We start from the raw sequence: 19,390 nt of genomic DNA on the forward strand, positions 1-19,390 counted from the left end.
ATTTTACCGACCTCGGAAGGATGGAAGGCTGAGTCAACCTTGAGCCCCTGGTCAGGATCGAACTTGTAACCTTCTGGTTACAGGGCAGCAGTTTTACCACTGCGCCACCAGGGGCTCATTTAACAAAGCCTAAAGGATTTAGCAAAGGCCTCAGAGGTTTGATCATCTGACCATTCTCCTCGTCCCTTGAGTCCACATTCAAGTTGTGGTGGTCTGTCTCTAAGATGGGATTGTTTTGATTCTCGGGTCAAATATTGGGATTTTTGAGGTCTAGGATGGGTCTCGGGTTTGGAGTATCAAGATCAGGCCCTCTGGAGTGGGGATCTGGAAGCCATACCCTGAGATGGCAGAGGAGCTGGAAGGAGTGCCCTGAACCTCTATAGATTTCCTCTACTTCTTGAACGTTTTTGTCTTTTTTAGACACTTTCCTACACTTAGATTTGTTCTTCTATTTTTTAGGTGGAGTGGATGAGGAAGAAGAGCATGCGGAGATGTAAGATGACCCTGTCCTCTTCCTAGAGTCCTTTGATGCTTGCGTTGCTGGAGCAACTTCTCCATGATTCCCTGGAACCAGGACTGCTGGTGGGACAACTGAGGGAAGAAAAGATACCGGGGGCAAGGCTGGATGGTCAGGTGGAGGGTGGGAGAGCAGGCCAGATCGGGCATCTGGTTGTCCAGCTCACACAGAGGCCATGTGCGTAGATGCGTGGCCTGCATAATGGCCACCAGGCGAAGGCCAAAAACCGATGGAAGAGCACCCAAACCAAATTGGGCGAGGGGGTAATTTCGAGGGCTGGTGGGGGGAGGGGGAACCTCTGGAGGTCAGACCAAATGGGGGTCGGGGGGGGACAGTTCGGTTCGACCCCAAATGGTCGAACTGAACTGGTTCGACCTCGAACCGTTTGGGGTAGAACCTGTTTGTACACTCCTATAGTCCTGCCTTTTGGAGCATGTGTGAAGAATAACCCATATATGTCCTCATCCAGCAGCAGAGAAACAGGACACTACTGCTGGCCCCAGCACAGTTGGGAACCATCAAGGATCAGCACCTTGAGCCTGCCACCCCAAAGTCTCATGACCAGAAAGACTGCAGTACCAGAGAACTCTACATCCCGACTAGGCACTCACCCCTCAAGAGTGAGATGGTGACAGGCCCATGCTGACACCCAAAGCTGAAGATGCAGTTCTCATTTGGCAGCCTGAGGCCTCCCTTCTGTCAGTTCTATTCAAGAGGTGGAGGTCAGCAATGACACCTGCTCCGGATCAGGGCTCTTTTGATGCTCCAGGAAGGGGCAGGGCTACAGGACCTACTCTAAAGCTGCTAATTTGCAGCTTGGTACTTATGTACTACAGCTCCATAAGGCAGCTCTACAAACCCAGCTCATACTGTCCCTGCTAGACTGTTCCCCTGTCCTTTCAGTAAATGGGACTAGGGGTGTGCATGAACCGCGGTTCGAACAGTGGTCAAGTGACACGGGGAGGGGAGCAGGAGACTTAAGAAAGAGGAGAGTAGATCCTTACCAGCTCTCCACTGCTCCAAGCAGCTTCCTGCTGAGGCGGTGCTCAGCCCAAGTACCCCCTTGTGGTACCAACACACACACAGCGCCCACACATGCACAGGTGCCATTTGCGTGGTCAGGTTGTTGACCACACAAATGGCACCCGTGCATGCATGGATGCCATGTGGATGCTGGTGCCACAAGGGGGTACTTGGGCTGGGCTCTGCCTCAATAGGAAGCTGCATGAGGCAGTGGAGAACTGGTAAGTGTCACGCCCTCGATCTCCGAAAGCGAGGAGGAAGGGGAAGCTGTCAACTTTCCTGCCGATTCAGGAGTGTCTGAGGGGCACAGCCCAGCTGTCAGAGTTCAGGAAACGGCTGTGGTAGATCCAACTAATGATTTAGAGCAGGCACAACAACCTGAGTCAGCAGAAAGCATGAGGGACCAATGCAAAGGAGAGCTATGCAATGAAACACCACTGACTCCACAACAGCGCAGGATCACGAGATGTAGGATGCAATTAGAGGCTGTTAGGAGGAGCAAACGCCTGTTGCTGAGGGCTGACAAGCCTTGAATTCCTACCAGCTGGGAGCTCTCAGCTTGCTCTATAAATCACATCTCCAGCCTCATACTCATTGCTGAGAATCAACGTTCGTCAACATTCCTTGTCGACAGTGTTCAGCCAAGCCATATCCGATTTCAGCAGCTCCGCTTGCTTCGTGAACTTCCTAGCAGCTGGCCAGACCTTGACAGTAAGGGCCTGCTCTCCTCTTTCTTAAATCTCCCGCTTCCCTACCCATGGCGCCGAATCGGTGCTTGAACTGCACTTTGTGCACACCCCTAAATAGGACAGTCTGGCAGAAATGCCCAGTTCAATAAGCAGGAAGTCAACCAGTTCCAGCATTCTTCCATTACATATCTGAGGTTCCCCTGTATTTTTCCGAAGGTTAAAAAAAGGTCAGTTTCATGTAAAAGGTTAATGTACTGTACACAGAGAGCTTCAGCTTTTAACATTAGTACTTTGACAAATATGATCTTTCTTACCAGTAGGGTACTGATGTGCTGTTCAGAGAAGGTGCACTAGGTAAGGTTAACTGGATAACTGAAGGGAATTTTCTCCAGTTAGTTACGCCACGAATGATTTCCTGAAATGACAATGACACCTATCAGGAAAAGCTGCTCATTATTTTTAACAATCCCAGGAGACAAGCTTCTAGATGTTAAAGTCTTGGTGACATGAGAAACCCTTACCCTGTGATGGAGGAATTTCTTTTGTGTAAATGGAATACTGGCGTTTAAGGGGTATTTCCTGGTGAGGGCATATTTTGGAACAGGGCAAATATGATATTCAATGGTGCTTTCTGAATATGGGAATGGCTTTTTGAATTCATACAGTCCTGGGCTAGGATTCTGGAAGAGAGAAAAAAATCAGAGTGAAACAAGAACATTCTAAGCTCATTAAATAAGCCTGGCAAACACATTTTGATTTTTTGAAAAAATACCTGTACTGTCTTTAGTTAGTCATGTATTGTTTATGCTATGTAATCATTACTTTTTCTGACAAGGATGCAGGAAAGTGATAAATGAGGCCATGAAGGATGTGATGCTGTGAAACTGACAGAAGTAAGTGTTTCAGTGCTGCTAGTGATTTTGGTACACTTGGTGACATCAACTTCCTATGTAAAGGACCTGCAACCTTCCACATTACAGTCTAGTAATACTGCATTTACTTTTAGCCCAAAGTACATTTTCCCTGTTAACATATATGTGTGGTGGGAAGCATGGGTGAGATGAACATCTCATCAGAAGACCACCCAACAACTGGTGCTAGATGGACCATTGGCCCAACTCCAAATATGGCAGCTTCTCCTAGCTGAAAATTCAGTGGTCATTTTAGGGAAATACCAGAATATTGATAATCAACCAATGAATGAGGCCCAAACATGTGTAGTCGATCCAAGACAACTGCCCTAAAATCCTGCAGTGACCAACTACCTACATATTACTATGCTCTCCATCCTTTCTTGCTCTCCTTTCATCCTTTCCTATGCTTTCCATCCTTTCATAATAATAAGCTATCCCTTATTATTCTTAACGGGCAGCTTATTGTTAAGAATATATACCCATGAGCCAAGAAGTGCTGACCATGGCACTTTGGGGTTCAGTGGATTCACGGCCATGCTCTAAGCCAAACTTCATAAGTAGAGTTGTCCACAGAAAACAGGATTTGAAGGCGTTTGAAACATCTGAGAGTTGATGAAGATAGTAACCATGCCAACTGTATCCCTACTCTTTGAGTGGATCACTCTCTCATTAGAGCATCTGGCCATAGAGACCAGACATGCGGGCTAAAGGGCTTTTACCACCCTTCCTGATTGACAGTTCCATCCAAGCCTTGGGGATGGGTCCCTCAACAACATCCATCTTGGTCCTGGTGGTCGTCGCAGACCAAGACCTTAAGCACCCCCTCGGATAACTCTTTTCTTAAATAACAAATTTCTATGTTCTAGTCCGCTGATGGCGCTCATCTGGTCTGCCAGGAACCGCCTTAATTCTTAATCCTGTCCCAGAATTCCCTGCTGTGGCTGATTTGCATCCACTGCAACATCAGATCTAGTCAGGCTTGACTCGCCCAGGAATCAGATCTTTCTTGCTTGCCTGAAGCAGCGCAGATACACGGAGCGGTCTGGAATCCTCGGAAATCCAAAGTATTGAGTAGAGAGGGGAAGGTACGGGACATGAGTTCTATTTTTAAACAGGAGTACTGGGACTCTAGGAGTTGGAATGGTTTATCTCATGAGTAGATGATCCAATGAAGAACTGAAGCACATTAAGCACCCCTGCTCCCATGGATCAACCCTCTCATGAGAATGATGAAACCCCTGGCCAGCAAGCCAGCACGAGGCTGAGTTTAGGTTGGACTCTCCCTGACTGCTCAGCTCGGGTCTGGGTGTCTGAGACAGCAGGCCATGGAACTGGCAGAGTTCATCCAAAATCTGGAATTTGTTGCCTGCCTTCATATGCATATTCCTGCCTAGGAAGCCAACACAAGTACCAGATAACCAGTCCTCCTGGGCTTTATCTCGGTCCAGGAGCCGGTGTCCTTCGGGTACTGTGAGTTCCATCACTGGTCTGGTTCCTCTGCTTCAACTGAAATTAACATCAGAGAATCTAAACACTGTTTATTAACACTAGAAAGTTTACTCATAGGTAACATATGATAATCCACACTGGTCTATTAGTGGTTAAGGGTTTTATTAGAAAAAGTGTTATACTTTAGAACAGGGGTGTCAAACTGTGGCCCTCCAGCTGTTGTTGGCCTACAACTCCCATCATCCCCAGTCACCATGGCCAGTAGTCAGAGATGATGGGAGTTGTAGGCCAGCAACATCTGGAGGGCCTCAGTTTGACACCCCTGCTTGAGAAGATCAATGTTTTGACATCTCCCTCAATAAAATGTTGGACTTCAGTTTTGTTTGAAACAACGTGAGACACAACTACCCATCCTTTTTTATCCCAGAGGGGAAGGGAACATACACTCAGCAACAGGAAATCCCTCATAACACTTGGAGCTGGCCAACCCAGGAGAGCGGTTACAGCATGAAATCAGAAGGTGCCTCTGAGCCAGGCACGGAAGGACCCCCATGATGGCAAAAAGAACATCCATCCCTTGGGAGGGATGGCTAACCTTGCGGTGGGTGGGGATGAAATGGCTGTAACTGCAACAAGCTGTGTGACCTTTCCCCACACCTGTTGCATACCTGTAATGGGGTAACAACACTTGTGTTAACTCCACTGAAGCAATAATCCCACTTTGTCAGCAAGCACTCACCTCAGCTGGACCCTGGCTATGAGCACCTGTCAGACCTTCCCTTTCAAAGCCTAGCTCCCTGCATGGAGCTGGGGGAATCCTGCATGGGGCAGGGAGGACCCTGACAATGCCATTTTTCAACACAAAGTTCAAAAATGGTTTACATAGCAGAGAAATGAAGGGGCCGGGGGAAAGGGGCTCACAATTTAAAAACCAAGCAGCCAGTTGCCAGACAAAAGGGAGACCCCAGCTACAGCCACTGGAGGGACCACTATGCTGGGTTGCACAGGGACAGTAGCCACCCCACTGCTAAATATGAGAGAGACATCGCTTTTTACCAGATAGCAAAGGTAGACCTGAGCTTTTTACTCACAAAAACTTGAAGTGGATGATCATTTGGAGGATGAAGCAAATTTAGAGGAGCTTGAAGGTTTAAGAAGGAGGTATCCAGTGCTTCCTCTGGTTGAGGAGGTTCTTCTTCTGAAGCTGGTATTACTGGGATCAGCTCTTCCTGAGTAAGTAAATGGTTGGGAAGGGCTTAAAAAAAATTGCTACACTACAGAAGGCTGAAGCAAAATGAAAAGACAAGACGACAAAATTGGACTGACTTATTACCTCAGCACCCCTCCTCAAAGTCTGAGAGTATTTTTGAACTTTGTAACAGGTTGCTGAATGGTGTACACAGAATGGCTTATATCCCATAAGGATGAAATGCTGTGGGACCTAAGAACAAAAGGAAAACATTGCAATACTTCTGTAATTCTAAATAATCAAATGAAATCATCAAAACAAATGTTTCGATAATATCCTATTCACCAAAATAATGTGCTTTCACATTACACTGTGTAAAGGAGACACTTTCATTATATACATTTCAGATGTCCTTCAAGTGATTCAGCTAATGGAGACTGCATTGTGTACGTTACTGAAGTGGCGTATTCACAGTGTGTATTAAAAACTCAGAACAGCTGTTGCTGGGCAGACAAAATCTGAACATCTGCTGATCCAAATCTAGGCACTGGTACAGAGTTTAGGGAGCAGGAAGAACCCAATGAAGACAAAGCATTAGTGTATATGCTGATTTAGTCCTATACTGTGTAGACGGGCAAAAACTTAGTCAAGTTGGGGCAAATAGCTTGCTATACACTGATGTGCATACAAGACATATTTCCATATCAACAACTGCTGTGAGTAGATCTGGCTCCATGGGGAGAAGAAGAAAAAAGATTAGCTAGAAAAAACAAAATGGTGCCATCGCCACCTATCGACTCCTGATCACCTTTACTGTACATTAAACCACATTAAGTAAAACACTGCATATGGGTTAGTGAGCTATAATGTCTAACCTTTAGTTCATAGAAGTGGTGAAGCTGTTTGAGCTGAACTTCTGCAGACTTGACAGGAACTATACCAAGAACTTCAGGTGCCTGAAAATACACACACAGTTTCTTGCTCATATAAAATCATATAAAATCCAAGAGTGGGGGTGTATTTTGCACAATTATTACCTTTGCATTGCTTGCTTTACTTACTGAATGCACTCTCAAACACTTGTGAAAATAACTCCATACAGATAACTATAACAGCAAGGCAGGATGGCAATACCCAAATCAATATAAAATAAAATGTGAGAAGAGCCCTGCCAGGTCAATCCAAGACATATCTATTCCAGCATCCTGTTTCTCACAGGGGCCAACCAGTTGCCTCTAGGAAATCCAGAAGCAGGACATGAAGGAATGATCCCTCTCCTCTTGTTGCTTCGCTGAAAGTGGAATTCAGGGGCACTGAGCCTCTGAACCTGCAAGTGGCATATAGCCATGAATAGAATTGTCCTCCATGACTTTGTCCAATCCCCTTTCAAAGCCATCTAAGTTACTGGCTGTCACTACATGGTAAGGTCGTTTTTCATGACCAAAACGGGCGGGAAGGCAGTGCACCATTGTGCACACATACGATCCATGCTGCTCTGTGCAGCACAGTTCTCTGGAGGTCGGTGTGAATCAATACATTTTCCTGGCCTCCAGGAATCCCACAATGCACCATACAATGAGCACGGTGCAGTGGGGGATCCCCTCAGGTGTGCTAGGCACGCAGCTCAGGCATATACACAACCCTGGAGCTGAGGTAAAGGGCACACTTGTATAAAAGGTAAAAGCCCAGGTAAAAAACCCAGGCTGCCAGGGGAGGCAGGTCTGGGATTGGCCTCGATCCCAGCACTGCACACAAGCAGCCCTATCCAGGTAAGGCTGCCCTAACCTGGGTAGGGCTCCATGTGTGCACAGCCTCATTGTAGTCAGTGAATTTCATAGATGAATTATGTGTTGTGTGAATTAATACTTCTTTTTGTCCATCCTAAATTTCCTGCCAATTGTTTTCACTGGATGGCCCCTGATTCTAGCAAGAAGGGGAGAAAAATGTTCCTCTATCCCTCCTCTTTCTACATACCATGCATAATTTTATAAGTCTCAACCATGCCCCTCCCACTCAGTCATCTTTTTTCCTTAACTAAAGAGCTCCAAATGCTATTTACAGAGGCCTTTTCCTGTAAGGAAGGTGCTCCAGCTACTTGACCATTATGCTTGCTCTCTTCTGTGCATTTCCCAGCTTTACAACACCCTTTTTGTGGTTACCAGAACTGTACACAGTATTCTAAATTGCATTGCCAGGGATTGGGCATTATAGTATTAGCAGTTTTATTTTTCATCCCCTTTCTAAAGTTCCCCAATAACTAGCCTAATGTTTATCACATGAGAGAGAAGCAGGCTTCTGTGTTGGTGGTGGCGTGTAGATCTGGCAAGGAGCTAGAATATGGTGGAGTCAATTTCCACCATCACACCAAAGCTGCAGTAGGCAAGGATGCACAGTGACCAATATGGTGGCTATGGAGATCTGACAGACTTCCTTCAATAATGAACTTAGCCAGAGCTGCTCCAGTTACTGCCAGCCCTTCTCAGGCTGCAGCTTCTTTGGGGCAGGGAAGTGGGTAATTGTGCAGCAATCTCGCTGGCTGCATGCCTACCTGCCTCCTTAAAGCCCACTTGGTGGCAGTTTCATGGACTAGCTCCCAGAGGTAACTGCTCTCTGCAAGGAAGGACAACCCAGAGACCTTTTTCTAAGGCTCTTTCTTCAAAGGCTTATCCTTCTTCTAGAAGGAAGTAAGGTTCCAAGACCCATCTCTTATCTCTTTGGATAGCAGTGATTTTCTCTTTAAGGGAATTCCCTTCCAGCCTGCATCCATCACCAACCACCCTCTGCCCATCTACTGCAATTTGCATAGGAATTTTCTGGATCTGGTTAGGTCCAACACAGAGTGGTAGGCATTTTTCCTCTGGGCTCAAGAGACTTCCCCACACAGTGCTCAGAAACTAGGTCTGACAGTCTTTGTTTACACCAGCTCTATAAGCTCAAGATTCTGCCCAATCTAATCTAAGAGCAAACTAGTCCCTCTGTTTTTAAACAATATACTCCTTGTTGCTAATCTCATGACAGTACCTACCAGTTCACCAGCCCACCGAGGTGGATTGTAAGTGGGAAATTCAAAACGCAGCAAGCGACTTCTAGTTAGTACAAAAGGCACTTTCTTTTCATCCTCATTTATTGCTGTGACAATTCTGGAACTGCTGTATTCTGTTGAATGGGGGACAGACAGGTATGAATCAGTATGCATGCTAAGATCATGAGCACAGTAAGTGTGGATGATCAGTGTGTCTCTCACTCAAGGTGAGCTATGATGAACCTCGCTCCTTCATTGTTCACATGCTGTACTAGTTCATCTTGGCCCCCAGAGGTAAGGAGAAGGGGACAGGTTACTTCCGTTGTGTTCTTGATAATAGCACCTGTAGCTTTTCTTGCACAATTCAAACAGTAGCTTCCAACTGTTCACGGACAAAGCCAATGGCACTGCTTCTCCATATCTTGGCTTATGATAGATGACCCATCCCCCAACCAGATAGGAAAGTACAACACACTCTATACCTTGAATGGCCAGGCCATGGAAGTGAATTTCTTATGGCAGGTTCTTCCTGGCTGTAGCCACATAAGAAACAGTAGATGACACCCTGATTAAGAAAGTTAGAATTCAGGATCCACGGCGGGGGGGGCGGATGGCTGCTGAGCATGCGCAAATGGTCTCTGAGAGGTCCTGGGCTATGCCAGGCCTCGCAGAGGCCATTTCCGCATGCACAGCAGCCTCCAAAATGGCCACTGCACCAATTTATGGAGGCCCAAACGGGCCAGTAAACATTAAATTTGGGCCACGGCTGTGATGTGAGAGGCCAGTGGGGGGAGGGAACCTTGGTGGAGCCCGCCCCCTGCGGGCTACAGGAAGCCCCCCAAAGGGGCTGAAGGTAAATTAAAATTAATTTAAAAAAAATTCACGGACTTGTCCTGGGGGTTCGCTTCTGTTCCAGACGGAATGGGTTGGGGGGTTTCGGTTTGACCCCGAACCCCCGGACCGGTCCGCACATTCCTAAATTTGGGATGCAGGAGTGATTTTTGTTGATCTTCTCTGCCTCAAAAATTGCTCTGAGACTTCCCAAAATATCTGCCGGGTGGGGGGGTGTGTGTCATGCAGCCCTTAGAGCCATATTTTTGGAAAGTAAAGGGCACTTCCAGAAGCAGTGAAGATCACTGAAGTTTGCTGCTCCCCATCGCCAATGGAGAGGCCTCCAGCTACATTAAGAGCAGCTTTCTTCTGTGAGGATGCCGCCTCCTCCTCACCTTTTTAGTTAGAACATCAGCCAGTAGTTTCAGCTGTATTGCGGTGGCCGTAAGCAACAGGTCCAGAAATATTTCCTGACTGCAATGGGGTTTTCCACACACCTCACCCACCCCCCATAATCTAAATTGACTGCTATATGTAATTAAAACAGAAATTCAAAATACGTAATTCACAAGGCTTACCTAATATGAACTTCTCTTCTTCCTCTTGCTCTTTAACAATTTTATATAATCCATGCAGCCAATGTAGCACATTGTTTAGTCGGCAATTAATCAGGATCTAGAATAAATATTTAAACACTGAAGGATACTGCTAAATTAACTTCTTGTAACTACCTATGTGTGGTTTGAAACTTGCATAGTTGTACCCAGTCTGCAATCTAGTGTCCCACAAAGAAGTTTGACAAACTCATTTTTCTTCATCTATTTAATTTTTAGCCTATGAAATCACCTGGCATTCTGTGTTTGCTTGTGTTCGTGTCCCCTATCAATTTCGCAATGCCTGGACCAATATGAACCAAATTGGGTACAGTTGTAGGGACTCATAATGACACCTTAATAAGGGATCTGTGATGATATCATCCACCCCAATTCAAGATGGCAGATGCATAAATGTCTGAGGCACAAGTGTGCTAACTTGCGGACCGCTTAACCAATTTGGACCAAATTTCCTACAGTTGTAATGAGTGACACAGAGGAACACGTTAATGGCGTAGTTTGTGATATTGTCATCCACCCCAATTCAAGATGGTGGATGTGTAAAAACGTTTGAGGCACAAGTGTGCTAACTTGTGGACCACCTAACTGATTTGGACCAAATTTGCTACAGTTGTAGTGAGTGACACATACAAAGGTCCACCTATGTAATTTTGGAGCCTGGACCTAAGGCCTTTGGAGCCCCCCGCTCCCCGCAAGTTAAGCACCATCCCCCTACACACAGTCACACACCGTGACACATGCAGTATTTTTAGCATGTGGGTTTTTGAGGGCACAAACAGCAACTGGATTGACAAGAATGTAAGAATATAAAACAGGTATATTTATGCAAATATGCATTAGCAGAAACATTTCAACACGCAACCTAACATGTTCCCATCCCGTATATTTCTTTCCCCACTCCCCCGTCTCTAAAGCACCAGTGCAGATCACAATCACACTCGGCCGCCCAGTGCGGGGCAATGGCGACCACATCTCCCAGGACAGACTAAAGAAGATTTGGGGGCCTCCAGGGGTGTAGAGGCCCTGGACTTTGGCCCCCAAATCCAGGGGTAGGAGCGCCTCTGGACACATAGGAGCAACTTAATGGTGTAGTTTGTAATACTGTCATCCACCCCAATTCAAGATGGCAGATGTGTGAACATTTGAGGAGCAAGCGGGCTAATCTGTGGACCAATTTGGACCAAATTTGTAAAACTGTAGTGAGTGACACATAGGGACACCTCAATGACACAGTTTGTGATGATGTCATCCAACCTAATTCAAGATGGTGGATGTGTAAATGTTTGAGGTGCAGTTGGGCTAACTTGTAAACCAAATATGATACAGCTGTAGGGACACATAGGGATGCCCAAATGGTGTGGTGTGTGATGTTGTCATCCAAATCAATTCAAGATGGCAGATGCATGGATGTTTGAAGCGCGAGTGGGTTAACTTCTGGACCACCTAACCGATTTGAACTAAATTGTCTACAACTGTAGGGACACATAAGGACACCTCAAACATGTAGTTTGTAATGATGTCATCCACCCCGATTAAAGATGACTTCAGGGACATATTTTCAGGTGATACAGAGAACTTCCAGGGAAAGGGAAGTCATCAAAATTCCCCCATAGACACATTACCACCAGTGCAGTGTTAGTTTGGAACCGCTCAGAAGCCTGGGTACGACACTTGTGCTGCTCCTGTTCTTGCACCAGTGCTTTATTAGTCAGGATGTCAGCCAGTGTTTTTTGTAAAAGATCAAGAACATCAATGGCCTGGAAGGAAGATCACTGTGCTTTATTCACTTCCCACTCTGTTCTTCCCCATTGCCTTTAACTGTGCTGCAGGGGAGGGGAAGGGGGAGAGACTTGTCAGTCCACTTCAGAACCTTTGCCCTTGTGCTATTAATCTGATTTGTATTGGACTGTAAACACAAGAGTGATTAGTGACAACCTCATTCAGTCAGACACACATACGCATGGTGATCTCATAAGCCTTCTTCCCTTCAGAAAGTAGGCTAGAAATGAACTAGTTCTCCTTGAAAGGGCAATTAGATACTTTTCACAACTAAGATGCTTTTTTCACAAACATAAATAAGAAGTGTTTTGTGGGCAGAGAAGAGGGGGGTTTTTTTGACAACAAAACCAAAACACCAAAAAAACCTGATCAATGTTCAAATAAGGGTAAGGATGCTTTTACTCCTTGAAAGCTATGATTTTTTAAAAAGTAAAATAATCCCCAGTAAATTCACAAAGGTCTTTGAAATGAAAAATACAGTAGGCCACTGGTATCCCTGTGTGTGTTTATGTTGTATATGTGTGCATATGCATTTACCTGAGGCAATTTGTTTCAGTACCTTTCGAGCTGCTTGTTGGAACCTTCGAAGATTCCAATATTTATGGTACCAAGGGTTGTTAAGCAGGTGATCAAATGTAGGCTGGAATTCTGGGCACTGCATGACACACACAAAAGCAAATGTTACCATTGCAACTGGTTATATAGTAATTCACAGCATTTAATCAGAACACTTGGCAAAGAGGCACCTTTTAATGTGGTGATTCTCTTTATTTAGCAGGGAGAGTAACTGGCCCTATTCACCTCCAGCATAGTACGTCCACTGACTGTTGCTGGTGTCTATCTTATATTTCTTTTTAGATTGTGAGGACAGGGTTCCATCTTATTGGTTTGTTATTTCTCTGTGTAAACCACCCTGAGCCATTTTTGGAAGGGCGGTATAGGAACAGAATGAATGAATGAATATTTAGTCATAAATACAGTTGCAGCTATGCAGATGCACAATCCAGTGATTTCAGCTGAACTTATTTCCAAACAAGTCCTAGCAAATAATCAAAACTTTATTGTGACAACATAGTTCACGCCTTTCTTTCCAATGACACATGTATCAATTCTAGGAGGCACCCAGCTAAGGATTCTGCTTAATTTATGAACCTCAGCTAAGTGTTATACTCATAACCTAGTGCAGCTGAACTGAACAGTGAGGTGCCTGCACCTTTCACCTGTCCCCAATACATTTCCAAGTGTACAGACCCCTTCCTCTCTTTTTATTTATTTAATTTATTTATTATTTTAATTAATTGTTATTGGTATTGTTGTTTTTCACCGCCTAGAATTTTCGGAGGAGGTGGTATTTAAGAAAATGTTAATAAATAAAAAAAATTTCCCAACAAGAGAGACCCACAAAAAAAGGCAACCAAATTGCCAAATATTTTGATTTCTCAAACTGGATCCAAGAAGCTCCTCCCTTCCTCTCTCTCTCTCCCACCACTGCAGTCTCCTCTGCTGTTTGACTAGGGCACAGAGACCTACCTCTTCGACATTTCGGATGATGCGTTTGAGAGAGATTTCAACATGCTTCCTTTGAAATTCCTTCTCCAGAATGGGATCTCCTCTTTTAATCTGACTTGACATAGTTTAAAAACAAAAACAAAAACTGGCACATTAATAGATCCTTAATCAAGGTCTTGTATTTCATACTAAGGAAAATTAGTTTTCTAAGAAGCTTTAAAAATGCTAGCAGAAAACATTTGTAGGATGGTGCACGCTGCAGTCTCCATGTTTGATGCATATGCTGCCACTACTCATACAAAGAACAACTTATTGAAGGTGAGAAGTAATTGCTTCTCTTGTAGAAGAATTGGCCTTGAAATAGCACCTTAGCAGTCAACAGTGTTTCTCACATCATCAATGTTATCATTAACAACATCACAGGCCAAAGATCTTGTGCAAGCATGTTATTAATTGCAAAATCTTAAGGAAATGACTTATATTAATTCAAATGCCACATTTAATGTGCAAAAGTACATAAACCCCTTTTGTAGAAATTCTGATAATGACTAAATAATGTTCTCTTTATTTTACAGATGGGGGACTAATCTTAAGGGTTTATGACTAACTCAAAGTCCCCAAACAAGCCCATGATTGAATTGACATTTGAAAACAAGCCTCCCAACCATGGTTCATATTTGATTAAAAGAATTCTTAAATAATCAGGCATCTATTAGAAAGGAACATTGGTACTTGCCATGAAGGTTTATTCTTGCTGCTGTTATGGAGGTCACTCATTGTTGGTTATCTCCACCCATGTGCTCCAGAAGGCAGGAGGACTTAAGTAAAAGAAGAAACCACTTGTACGCCCGCAGTGGGCTGTTCCTTCCAACCCATTGAAAAGCCTGAGCCACACTAAGAACTCAATAAGAAAACCAACAGAAGTAAACACTTAAATATGTCATGGCTACGGTAACTGCAACCATACATACATACAGTCAGATACAGAACAGTAGTATAGAGCCCAGAGGTCCAGGCCTAACCCAGGGAGAGCATGAGTGACATCCATAACACCAGCAAAAGAAACCTTCATGGTGATTAACAACATTCCTTGAAGTGATACTGAAGGAAAAAAAATGTCCAAGAAAGAGTCAAAGCGGAAAGGAAAAGGAATTAGAGCCTTCCTGGATGATTTGAAGCCAGCTGGTATGTCCCACCCTCATAATGGAGGGGAGGAGGACGATGAAGAGACCCAGGAAGAAGTTGAACTGAAGTTACAAACACAACAAGAAAAACCTTTAGATATCTCTGGGCAAACCTTGGAATTACAATCAATTGAACATTTGATAAAGCAGCTTAATAAAGAACTACAAATGGCATGGAGTAACTCTTTTACAATGGTCTGTCAAGACTTGGCAAATATAACTGATCAAATTAATAAGCAATTTAAGGACCTTTCACAGCAAAGCTCTGATACTGGACAAACACCTAGTAATGCCTTTGATCTAGTTAATAAGAATGCCCTAGAACTATCTATCACTCAGAAAAAAGTGGTGAAGGTAAGAGAGGATATGGCGGCTATCCAAGATCGCGATAGAAGAAATAATTTAAAAATTTAATTAGTGAGAAGGTGCCAAATGTGGATTTAATTAGCCATGTTATCACTAAAATGAATGAGCTGTTTTCAGACTTGCAAATTGTGGAAAGAGATTTGGAACGAGTTCACAGGGTTTCATATTAGATTTCAACATAGAAACTGAGAGACATCCTGGTGAGATTAGTTAATTCTGGCTTGAAGGACAGAGTGTTACATTAAGGGCGTCAAAAAGATCTAATCTGGGAAAATGAAAAAAGTACTATTTTTTTCAAGATATCAGTACAGCGAATTCAAACTCTTGACTGAGCTTTCTTTAAAAGGGAGTCGATACAGATGGGGGTTTCCCTTTAAAATAATTATCTTCAAACCTGAAGGAAAGCAAGTTATTAAATTTCTGGAACAAATGCAAAAACAAATAGCTGAGCTGAAACATCTCACAGTGAACTAAACAACTTAGTCTTGAGTTAACTGGAAAACAGGAAAATTCATCAGAAGATAAGATATGCTTCTCTGCCAAGATGTTTTTTTAACTGTCTCCTTTGAAACCAGGCAATTTGACCTTGGAACTGTGGAATATGGAACCTATGAGAAGCAGCTGGAAGATTTGATAATTTACTATATTAAGTGAATTTTAAAATAGAAATTAGAAAGAAGGGAGAAGAATGTTAAGGTGGTTGGTTAGGCAGGGTGAATATAAGTAATTAGTCAAACAATTATCTGGTTATAAGGAATATTGAGCTGGGAATGGAGAGAGGGCAAGCTGATGCTCACGCACCCCGCCCCCCCCCCCAAACTGTTAGAGGAATTTATTTCCTCTGCAACAATGTTTGCCTTTGGGTTGAGTGGGCCAGGGAGGGAGGGGAGGGGGGAAAGGGTTTTTTTTAGTGAAGGGGGATGCATATTTTAAAAAGGAACAGTTGAAATACAATATGTTACATTTTATAGATAGATATACTAAGATAGAAATGGGTGATTTTAGAGGATTGGAATTATCTGGTTTATGGAAATTAAATAATTATTTTCAGCAAGGAGTAAGGATTAAAAATGAGTGATCAGTGTACGGTAGTTTCTTTGAATGCAAGAAGTTTGGGGGGTCCATTTAAAAGGGCCAGGATAGCTAAACATATTAAATCCTTTAACCCAGTTGTGGTCTTTTTGCAAGAGACTTATAAGACAGATGGTAGTGCTGATAGATATAATGGAAAACAATTTTTTGCTCAAGGGACGAAAAAGGCAAGAGGGGTTGGTATTCTATTTAAGGCTAACATTGATCTTATTGAAAAAAAATTTGAAACATAAGGATGGAAGATATATTTTTATTAAGGGAAAGTTGTATAATAACGATTTTACTTGGGCTTCTATTTATGGTCCAAATCAGAGACATCAGAGACTTCCTTCAGAAAACAATGAGGAAAATGAAGAGATTTGCTGGTACTAATATAGTGTGGGGGGGGGGATTTTAATATTGATGCCATTAAGTCATCTAACGAGAATAAATCAATATCTATACAATATAAGAAACAAGCCTCACTATTGTTGAATTTTCAAAGATTGATGCATAAATATGAGCTTATAGGTATTTGGCAAATGCTAAACCCCTCTGCAAAAGGTTTTAACTTTTTTTCAGGAAGGCACCAATCTTATTCTAGGTTGGATTATATATGGGTGTCTAATACTTTGTGAAATCAATTTCATAAGGGAGAAACTGGACCCATTCTTGTCTCAGACCATGCCCCAGTGATTTTTAAATTTAAATTACAGGAGAAAATTGTATTCTCCCCAGTTTGGAGTTTTAAACCCAGATTACATGTGGATTGGGTGGCAAAGCAACAATTGGACCAAACATTAAGAAACTTTATTAATGAAAATGATCATATACCTTTGGTAATGAGGTGGGATGTGATAAAAACTGTTATCAGAGGGGAGTGCATTAATCAGATGAGCAGGATTAAAAAATAATCAGTGATAAACTAGAGTTGGAGATTAAACACTTATTGACAATATTTAATAAAACAGGGTCTGTTAACACATTTAAGCAAATAGAGAAGAAAAGGAAGGAGCTTGAGGTTTTGGAAGCGACAAACTTTTCTATTCAACTTATTTATTTAAAACAAAGATATTATGAATATGATAATAAAAATACAAGATTGTTATCAACATAACTGCTGTGAGAATTCTGTATGCTGCCTATTGGAAAAACCATATTTTACCGACGCTAGAGGAGTGGTTTCTTAAACTTTGGGATTACGCTTCAATGGCCAGAATTACTTCATACATAAAAAACAAATCGGAGGATAAATTTCATGTGACTTGGGAACCCTTTATACAATACGATGTGTTACGGGGCGGATACCTCACCCAAGATTTGTATTCTCTTTGCTAATGAATCCATGAAGCTGCGTTTTTTAATATCAGAATAGCTTAATCATGATTAATTTATTTAACTGGAAGTTTTACTTAGATACTTTCAAAGGGTGGCCTTAACTAAATGTAGTGGTTTAGACAGAGGTGGAACATAGGAAGCTGCCCATATACTGAGTCAGACCATAGGTCCATCTCGCTCAGTATTGTCTACACAGACTGGCAGCGGCTTCTCCAAGGTTGCAGGCAGGAATCTCTCTCTGCCCTATCTTGGAGATGCCAGGGAAGGAACTTGGAGCCTAGATGCTCTTCCCAGAGCGGCATATCTTACAGTGCTCACACTTCGAGTCTCCCTTTCATATGCAACCAGGGCAGATCCTGCTTAGCTTAAGGGGACAAGTCATGCTTGCTACCACAAGACCAGCTCTCTTCTGGATGTGACAGAGAGTTGAATCCTGGGTTGATGTATAAAATATGAGATGTTATGTACTGCATTGTTTCATTTTGTTTCATTTTTGTACTGTTTTTTTTTTAAGTTTCTCTCTTTTATACTCATTTAATAAATAATAATAAAAAACCCAATAAAGGTGAACACCCTGCAATCTCAAATGGGTATCAGTATAGCTGTAAAGACTTTGGTAACCCAGGATAGGCCGAATGGGAGGGCCTTGAACTAGTAATGACAGTTCCTGTAACAAAGGCGTAGTAGGGCCTGCTCTCCGGATGAATGGGTACACGCAGATAAGCCTCCTTTAGGTTGAATGAAACCAGGAAATGGCCCCTTAAAGAGCTTCTGTGATTGACCTGAGCATTTCCATCTGGAAACATTTCTTGACTATGAATTTGTTGACTGCCTTTAGGTTCAGGAGCCATCCTTTTTGGGTACAGTGAATATTATAGAGTACACACCCCTCCCTACTTGGGAAGGAGGTATCGTCTCTATGGCCCCAATGTGCAGCAGGTGTTGAATGGCCTGCAAGAGACCGAGGTATTTTATAGGATTTCTGGAATGCAGGGTTGGAATGAACCTTTCCCTTGGAGTCTTTAAAAGTTCCACTCTGTACCCCTACTCCACAATTGCTAGAACCCAATACTCTGTGGTAGATGTTTCCCAGGCATGGAGGAATTCCATAAGTCATCCCCCCCCACCTTTAATTGCCGGGCATCAGAACTGTTGTCTAGGTCCCTTGGTCGGGGGTGGAGGGGAGCTAGGCCTTGCTTGTGTATGGTAGGATTGTCTGCCCTGGCCCCTAGACCTATTCCAGGCCTCTGAAAGTATCTACCTTTGAACGTGGGGTGGAAGGCCCTAAAAGGTTTGTTAAACCTCTGGTTGGGAGCTTTATCCTCCCTCCTAAAGAAGGACAGTAGTGTCATACGTTTGTCTTTAGTTTCTACCAATATGTTCCATAAGTCATCCCCCCCCACCTTTAATTGCCGGGCATCAGAACTGTTGTCTAGGTCCCTTGGTCGGGGGTGGAGGGGAGCTAGGCCTTGCTTGTGTATGGTAGGATTGTCTGCCCTGGCCCCTAGACCTATTCCAGGCCTCTGAAAGTATCTACCTTTGAACGTGGGGTGGAAGGCCCTAAAAGGTTTGTTAAACCTCTGGTTGGGAGCTTTATCCTCCCTCCTAAAGAAGGACAGTAGTGTCATACGTTTGTCTTTAGTTTCTACCAATATGTCCTTAAGGGCATCATCCAACTTAGTCCCATTATAGGGTACCACCATGAGATTTGCCTTAGAGCTGTTGTCCACCCACAATGACAAAGCCATATGTTATGCCTAGCCATGATATTTGAACTTATGGCCCTAGAGGAGTATTTCATGCTATCAAGGTGCCATCAAGGGTGGCACCTGATGTGAAGGGTGCTGCCCTCTGGAGACTAAGCAATTTATGTCTCAGTTTTGCTGGATCTGAGG

At 43.4% G+C, this 19,390-nt stretch overlaps 1 protein-coding gene across 2 annotated transcripts in view; it reads right to left on the minus strand.

Annotated features, from left to right (window-relative positions):
• CFAP221 (cilia and flagella associated protein 221) overlaps positions 1–19,390 on the minus strand; it is a 50,236-nt gene that overhangs the window by 8,945 nt on the left and 21,901 nt on the right. For both annotated transcript variants that reach the window (XM_053247635.1, XM_053247625.1), the window contains exons 13-21: positions 13,558–13,647; positions 12,587–12,682; positions 10,213–10,309; positions 8,807–8,937; positions 6,657–6,737; positions 5,926–6,033; positions 5,684–5,821; positions 2,751–2,909; positions 2,544–2,644 (exon numbers count right to left, since the gene is read on the minus strand). In XM_053247635.1, coding sequence (XP_053103610.1) covers positions 2,544–2,644; positions 2,751–2,909; positions 5,684–5,821; positions 5,926–6,033; positions 6,657–6,737; positions 8,807–8,937; positions 10,213–10,309; positions 12,587–12,682; positions 13,558–13,647 — 1,001 coding nt within the window. The remainder of the gene's footprint in view (positions 1–2,543; positions 2,645–2,750; positions 2,910–5,683; positions 5,822–5,925; positions 6,034–6,656; positions 6,738–8,806; positions 8,938–10,212; positions 10,310–12,586; positions 12,683–13,557; positions 13,648–19,390) is intronic.

This window comes from Hemicordylus capensis, chromosome 1 (genome assembly GCF_027244095.1).
Source record: "Hemicordylus capensis ecotype Gifberg chromosome 1, rHemCap1.1.pri, whole genome shotgun sequence".
NCBI lineage: Eukaryota > Metazoa > Chordata > Lepidosauria > Squamata > Cordylidae > Hemicordylus > Hemicordylus capensis.